This window comes from Nerophis ophidion, linkage group LG07 (assembly GCF_033978795.1).
Source record: "Nerophis ophidion isolate RoL-2023_Sa linkage group LG07, RoL_Noph_v1.0, whole genome shotgun sequence".
Classification (NCBI taxonomy): domain Eukaryota; kingdom Metazoa; phylum Chordata; class Actinopteri; order Syngnathiformes; family Syngnathidae; genus Nerophis; species Nerophis ophidion.
Genome location: NC_084617.1, coordinates 52,546,389 through 52,554,723, shown reverse-complemented (window position 1 = coordinate 52,554,723; position 8,335 = coordinate 52,546,389). Strand labels below are relative to the sequence as shown.

The window sequence follows — 8,335 nt, the reverse complement described above, 5'->3', positions numbered from 1 at the left end:
CAAAAAGTATTATGTATTATTAATTTAGGGTTTTTTTTGCACTCAAGTCCTCCTGGTTCCAGGGAATTATTCCCTGAGTTTATAAATATAAAAAAAAAAAAAAAAGATACTGAGATAATGTAGATACAGACCTTATCACTCTAGTATTGTTTATATACTGATACCACTGATACGACACAACCATATTATTAATCGATCTGCCCTTTCCTTACGATAATGCTGACTGACACAACAGTTGTCAAATGATTATCTCACTAGACTGTAATCTACTTTCCTGTTACAGCAAAAAGTGAGCAACTAGTAACACGATTCCATCTACACTTCAAGTTTACGTAACAATTATTTATTGGTGTTGTTTAAAGCCAGCTTCACAGTTAGCTTAGCTATTACAAAGCCTACCCATGTTTCGCCTCGTCCTCCAGCGTGACGATACTTAGAATACTTAAAATGCACTTTGTATTCTGTAATGGGGGTAATTATTATTAGCTCAAGGGAGCGGTTCCACACTGTTTATGGAGACTGCTAGCCACTTGTCAGTCGGGGGAATAATAATAACTGCAGTGTCAGCCTGAGCGATCAGCATTAATCGGCAATGATGACCACATACGTTCTCACAAAAATTGGCCATATTGTAATACCAGTGGTATTATAACATTTTATTATTTGTTTATTTTTAGAAGGAGACTATTAGTTTGTGCAATTGCAATGTCTTGATTTTAATAAGGTTGTTAGGTCGTAAATGCAATGGTAATAATATTTGGCAAGATTTATTTTAGTGTTTGGTGAGTTCATTATGTGATTGTTGATTATATTAGTCAAGTGAAGTGAGAGGTGTTGATTATATTAGTCAGGTGGAGTGATAGTCAATATATAGAATGAAGGGAAGATATATTTTCAATGTCAGCCAAAAGGGTGTCATGCATTGCAGCTAGAAAAATTTGTATTGGAAAATAATCAAAACATGCTGCACTGGCATGAGAATCCAAATAGGTTTGTTATTTGCAAATTAAAAGGAGCAAAGAGTATACCATGCTGGCTTTTGTTATGTGTGTCTGCGATGCAGAATTAAGTCACGACCAAACAGTTACGCATATGTGCTGCGCTGCTCCTGATTTATACATGAGCATGGTCTGTGGAACGTTAGGATGGGTGCAGTATCTCCCCCTTTTCCTTCCACTGCAATGCAGTGCAAGTCCTGCAGCATTTAGGCACTGAAAATTTATTTTTGTGATGAATTCTGGCCGATAAGGTCAGAATATAAAGAAATGGTTTGCAGACTTGAAGCCACAACAACTATTTCTCTAAGTGTATTTTCTTTATTTTTTTGTGTGTTGCATATTGTCAGTTCAGCAATCAACAGCAAAGTCATCATTGTCAAAGCATTGCGGGCCAGAATAAAGAGACATCTCATCTGTGATAAACTGGATTAAAGTGCACAGCAAGCATTCAAGTACTGTATGTCTTAGTAATACCTACTATTGTATATTTATATATAGTATAGACATTTGTATATAATCATATATTATCTGGAGTCAATTGGTTCAGCTTGACATATCTGTCCACAAAGGCCAGTGCAGGTAGATTCTAATAAATGCACTTACTATTATTGAAGGGCAGCTGTCCCATTAAGTAGCTTGGTTAACAGTGTTGCCTATACGCTCATTTTAGCATACATACTTAGAGCAGCGTAATAAAAATAATGTATGCTCTTTAATTTCACCTCCCACCCTCATGTGTGGTTTGTGCAACTTCACTTCATGGCCTTCGCCTCGCTTTCTTTAGACTCAATGCCCAAAGTTTTCTCCACTTTGTCTGTCTTCCCTTCATCATTACTCCCAGATACTGCTTTACTGCTTTCCTTTTTCTCCTCAGGCTTCTTGCTCTCTGCTTTCTCAAGTTCAACTTTGGGTGTGGGCTTCTTTTCCTCTGGCTTCTTCTCGTCGGGCTTCTTCTCCTCCGGCTTCTTCTCGTCCGGCTTCTTCCCGTCCGGCTTCTCTGGCGTTTTCTCCTCGGGCTTCTTCTCCTCAGGCTTCTTCTCCTCAGGCTTTTTCTCCTCTGGCTTCTTCTCCTCTGGCTTCTTCTCCTCGGGCTTCTTCTCTTCGGGCTTCTTCTCCTCTGGCTTCTTTTCTTGCTGTTTCTCATCTGGCTTGTCTGGTTTCTCCTCCTTGTCCTCTGATTTCGGAGCAGGGGCTTTATCCTTGGCTGGTGCAGCAGGTTCCTCTTTAGTTTTGGGATGAGGTTTGTTGTCAGCTGGCTCTGTAGGTTCTGGATTTTCCTCCTCAACTACTTCAGTCTCTTTTTTGACATGTTTGTCATTGTTCTCCTTTTTATTATCTGTTTCTTTTTCTTTGTTGTCCTGCTTCTTCTCTACTACTGGTTGTTCCTTATTTTCCTCTTTTACAGGCGGAGGCGTGTCTTTTTCCTCCTCTTTTGGGGCAACAGGCTTGATCTCCTTCTCTGGAGGTTCAGCCGTCTTAGGAAGAGGAGATTTGGGACGTGGGGATTTGCTGGGAGGGGGTTTTGATTCTGGTGACTTTTCAGGTGTCGTATTTACTGGGGATTTTGGCTTTTGAGGAGAATTTGAAGTAGGAGATGGAACTTTCTCCGGTGAATTTGACTTCTCATCTTGCTCATTACCTCCTTGTTTCTTCTCGTTCTCTTCTTTTGTTTCCTCACCTTCTTCCTCCTGTTCTTCTTCTGCTTCCTCCGTCACTTCTGTCACTTGGGTCTCATCTGTCTGCTCTTGCACAATCACTTTATCTTCTTTCACTTTCAAATGAGCTAAAATTCTGTTGTCAAGGTACAAATAAGGGCTTCCTCCGGACACAAGGCGGCTCTCTTCTCCCTCTAGTAACTTCCTGTTGTTGGACATGAAAATTACATTATCACAACAGTCCGTATGAATCAACATTACCAGGACACACACCTGTAAGCAGCAATCTCAATATCTAAAGCCATCTTCACATTCAGTAGTTCCTGGTAGTCCTTTAGTTGACTGGCCATCTCCCATTTTGTGTTTTTCAGCTCTAAATCCAGATGATTGATCGTGTCCTGCAGAATAATTGCACACAATTTCTCACGTGTTAAGAACAAAATATTTTGGAGAGCTCAGGTGGTTGTTTATGTTGGTGGTTGGTTTCCTGCCTGTAGTGAGCTGAGGTCGTCCTGGTGTCTGTCCTCACACTCCATACGCTGCCTCTCCAGAGACACCTTTGTTCCTCTGAGAGTCTCCAGCTCGATGGTGCGGCTCTGGAGCTGACGACGGTATTCTAAGATCTCGTCCTGGGACCCACGGATGGCATCCTGATTGGACTTGGCGGCCTCTGTCAGACGTTCCAGGCGCACTAAAGACAAATTATTGGTTAAAATGAGGTCATATCAAATTGTGATACTTTATAATCCCTTTATTTGTATTTCAAGTGCCATCTATTAATGCAATACAAATACAAATATCTGAAATTTATAACCGTCATGAAAACACACTCTCAAATTAAAAAATACTATACATTTCCATATTGCATAGTATTTTATGTGCAAGAATAAATATAGAAACATTTGGCAGTGTTCCAGCGGAAAATTGTCCATAATTTTTTTAGTAATTTGGCAGAAAATAACCGCTTCACAGCAACAGGGAGAAAAAAGTTTTTTATTGCCAGTTTTTGTTTTTATCGCTTTATGACTTTACAGATGCACATAATGTCTGACAAAGCGTCCTCTTGGAAGCATGAAGGAGCCACACTGCTGCACAGCAGGACATCACATGGAGAAGGTCAAACTAGTGTTTGTTTTGTACAAACCTGTCAGAAAGATGCTTCTTTCTACAACATATACAAGACTTATAAAAAACATTAATCAGTTCCCTCCAAACACATCCAGGATCTGCATTGATGCTGCATTTTTCTCATGATTAATTTCTCCCCTTTCAAGCACTATTTTATTCTACACTACTACTAATAATGATGATGATAATAATAAAAAAGAGAATAATGATCTAAATCTAAACCATTAAAATCAAGCTGTTGCCAAAACATATGAAGGTCACTGCGCCTTGTGTCAAAAGTGACCCTGAAGCTATCGCATTTATAGATTTTGATGTTTAAAAGCATATTTGTCAGCCCGAATAGTGTGCAATCATGTAAGCCATGAATGCTGCAGGGAGCACAAAAGTCACCTTTAGTATTTTTAGGAAATATTTCCATGTATTCTATATGTTGGACCAATTAATTAGACTATATGTTTTTAGTCAAAATGTGTTCCTCCAGGACAATGTTAAGGAATTAATATTAAAGATGCTTAAAAAAAATCTTAATAAGGTCTATATCTGAGCATCTTAAGTGTAGGTGACAAAGCAAATCAGTGTAATCTATTTAATAATATCTAATTGATATATTTTAGAAAAAAAAATGTGAGCTGCACTTCGGGCAGACACACTTGGGCAGTGGTTCTCAAATGGGGGTATGTGTACCCCTGGGGGTACGTGAAGGTATGCCGAGGGGTTCGTGAGATTTTTTTTCAAATATTGTAAAAATAGCAACAATTCAAAAATCCTTTATAAATATATTTATTGAATAATATTTCAACAAAATATGAATGTAAGTTCATAAACTGTGAAAAGAAATGCAACAATGCAATATTCAGTGTTGACAGCTGGATTTTTTGTGGACATGTTCTATAAATATTGATGTTAAAGATTTCTTTTTTTGTGAAGACATGTTTAGAATTAAGTTAATGAATCCAGATGGATCTCTATTACAATCCCCAAAGAGGGCACTTTAAGTTGATGATTACTTCTATGTGTAGAAATCTTTATTTATAATTGAATCACTTGTTTATTTTTCAACAAGTTTTTAGTTATTTTTTTTTTTTTCAAATAGCTCAAGAAAGACCACTACAAATGAGCAATATTTTGCACTGTTATACAATTTAATAAATCAGAAACTGAAGACATAGTGATGTATTTTACTTCTTTATCTCTTTTTTTTTCAACCAAAAATGTTTTGCTCTGATTAGGGGGTACTTGAATTAAAAAAAATGTTCACAGGGGGTACATCACTGAAAAAAAGGTTGAGAACCACTGCACTGGGGTGCATGCATGCACCAAAAACGCTCTGCTTTCCCCCATTATTCAATAATTTGGGCTTGAGAATTTTCTACATGTTCTCCCAGATTTATAATAACGTCATAGTGCCTTTCTCAGCACATAAATAAGGATCACTAAAAACATGATACAAGAAACTATAATGTATTTCCCAAAGTGACTTAAGTGTAAAAATAAGTGTGCACGGATGCGTCACCTTCAGACGTCCCTACCTTTGAAAGTGTCCTCAGCCTGCGTGACCGTCTTGGCAGCGTGACAGTCAAGCTGGGCTCGGATCTCCCGCAGGGCCGCCGTCACGTCCACCTTGACCGCATCCCTCAGGTCAAAAGTCACCTGCCCGCCCTGAATCTGCGCCAGGAGCTCCACCACTTCCTCCTCGTGGTTCTTCTTGAGGAAAGCGGCCTCCTCGTCCAAGGCTTGGATCTTCTTTTCCAACTCCAGCCGTCCCAGCTGACACTCGTCCACGTACCTCTTCATGGCCCTCGCTGCAGATTCAAGCTCCTCACGGCTGCGCACCTCCTCCTCCAGTCTCGCCCCCAGTTGCTGGATGTCCTCCTCCAGGCGCTCGGACTCCACAGCGGCGCGACCTTTCTCCCCGCTCAGCTGCCGAACGAGACCCCGGAGCTCGTCCAGCTCCCGCTCGTAGTACTCCCCGACCGCTGCGCGCCCGCTCTGGCTCTGCCGCAGCGCCTCCGCTTCTGCCTCCAGGTTGCGGTTGTGCGTCTCCAGGCTGCGCACCTTGTCGATGTAGCCGGCGAAGCGGTCGTTGAGCGCCTGCAGAATCTCCTTCTCGCTCCTGCGAGACATGTCCCCGGGGAAGGCGTCCAGGCTGTCCGCGGAGGGCGGCTGGCTGTGGACGAGGCGGCGGCGCTGAGAGTGGAAGCCGCTGGAGGTCACCGAGGCTGGCCGAGTCTTACGGAGTCCGCTCGGGCCGAACAAGTGGCTTTCGACCGGGAAACTCATAGTGGGGACTGCAGCAGGAGGGGAGAGAGCCCGCTTTATATAGCAGGGTCGGAAAGTCACCAGTCAGCATCAGAACTATTTAAAGAGATACTTTCCCCCTACAAAAAAAATCAAATAAATAAAAAATCATGAAACTTCACATTTCAGCAAGTATTTTACTAGATCTTCTCAAGATACTTAAACAAAAATGTTGTTTGTGGCACAACTTGTTGTCTTTAATATTGCTTATTTTTAATAGTTATTACTAGGGGTGTGGGAAAAAATCGATTCGAATACGAATCGAATCGATTTTTTTAATTAATAAAAATATATCTATATTTTTTTTAATATGTATTTTTTTATCAATCCAACAAACCACTACACAGCAATACCACACTAATGCAATCCCATTCCAAAACCAAACCTGACCCAGCAACACTCAGAACTGCAATAAACAGAGCATTTGAGAGGAGACAAAAACACGACACAGAACAAACCAAAAGTATTGAAACAAAAATTAATATCATCAACAACAGTATCAATATTAGTTATAATTTCAGCATAGCAGTGATTAAAAATCCCTCATTGACATTATCATTAGACATTTATAAAAATTTAAAAAAAGTGTCACAGTGGCTTACACTTGCAACCCATCTCATAAGCTTGACAACAGACTGTGTCAAATGTTTTCACAAAGATAATATAAGTCATGTTTTTGGTTCGTTTAATAGTTAAAACAAATTTACATTATTGCAATAAGTTGATAAAACATTGTCCTTTACAATTATAAACGCTTTTTAAAGAAAATCTACTACTCTCCTAGCATGTCAGCAGACTGGGGTGGATCCTGCTGAAATCCTATGTATTGAATGAATACAGAATCCTTTTAAATCGATATTGAATCGAATCGTGAGACACCCAAAGATTCACAGCCCTAATTATTACTATTGGACTCCTGGATGGGCATTCTCTCCCATTTAACTTTTGCGTGTCCCACTATAGACACACTAGCAAGCTTGTTTATAGATGTACATTAACACTCATTGTAAGTTGCCATTTGTTATATTTGTTATAGCTTTGTGACATGACACAATGCACATTAATGAACATATCAAATATAAATGTGACAGATTTTATCCAAAGGCTGATTTCCATCTGCATCTCATTGCAAAGGGCAGCACAGTGAAAGAGGGGTTAGTGCATCTGCCTCACAATAGAAAGGTCCTAAGTAGTCAGGAGTTCAATCCCGGGCTTGGGTTCTTTCTGTGTGGAGTTTGCATGGTTTCCCCGTGACTGCGTGGGTTCCCTCCGGGTACTCCGGCTTCCTCACACCTCCAAAGACATGCACCTGGGGATAGGTTGATTGGCAACACTAAATGGGCCCTAGTGTGTGAATGTGAGTGTGAATGTTGTCTGGCTATCTGTGTTGTTCCTGCGATGAGGTGGTGACTTGTCCAGGGTGTACTCCGCCTACCTCCCGAATGCAGCTGAGATAGGCTCCAGCGACCTCAAAATGGACAAGCGGTAAAAATGGATGGATCTCATTGCAAAGAAACAAGCCCAGCGCTCCGACTAATTCAGCGTTATAGTGAGTTGTATTTTTCTTGCACTTATTTTTGCTGTATTTATCTGGCCCAAGTGGAAAGCCGGTCCTTGAAAATAATGCCTACACTAAACTGCTCCGTGGTACAAAAAAGGTTGGGGACCACGGATGTAGACCACAAAGAAATGTTTTAAATGTAGATAAACAAATCACAATATGACTCCTTTTAGAATTTTTTTTTTTTTTTTTGCATGCAACTTGTAATGTTTCCAACATTTTGTATAGAAAACTTTAATAACATTTTTGACATTTCAAAGCTGCCTGGGATTAACATATCAAGAGTATGTGATTGAAACCAGTCCCCTCTTGCATGTATGCAATCCCATGTTTGTCTTAATCATATCAATAATGTTTTTTAATATTAAGTAGCTAGAATAGTAGTTTCAATCAATATTCACTTAAATTTGATTGTAAATATGTCAAGTTTCTCTCTCTCCTCTTGTTGTGGGGCAGACTGGCTCGAACATGGACATGTATCCTCCGCTGTTACCTATTTGAATATAAAGTAGCGTATGGTTCGACTGTATATCTGTCAGTAGACCCGCTATGAAAGTGTTAAAACTACAACAAAGATGGCGGGGGAGAAGACACAGTCAAAGTGGAGGCACGTAAATTAGACTGCACACAAAATGGTGCCTCCTGAGAATAAGGTCAGAAAGCAGCTTGAAGATGGTCTGTAAAACGATGCCAAA

The 8,335-nt window shown here is 40.2% G+C and overlaps 1 protein-coding gene across 1 annotated transcript; it reads right to left on the bottom strand.

The window, feature by feature from the left end:
• Positions 1 to 1,279: 1,279 nt before the first annotated feature.
• Positions 1,280 to 6,150, bottom strand: LOC133556466 (neurofilament heavy polypeptide-like). Its single transcript, XM_061906413.1, has 4 exons — positions 5,311 to 6,150; positions 3,145 to 3,344; positions 2,927 to 3,051; positions 1,280 to 2,858 (listed from the first exon to the last, which is right to left on the bottom strand). The coding sequence occupies exons 1-4, from the start codon at positions 6,059 to 6,061 to the stop codon at positions 1,751 to 1,753; spliced, it is 2,184 nt and encodes a 727-aa protein (XP_061762397.1). The 5' UTR covers positions 6,062 to 6,150; the 3' UTR covers positions 1,280 to 1,750.
• Between the last annotated feature and the right edge of the window lie 2,185 nt (positions 6,151 to 8,335).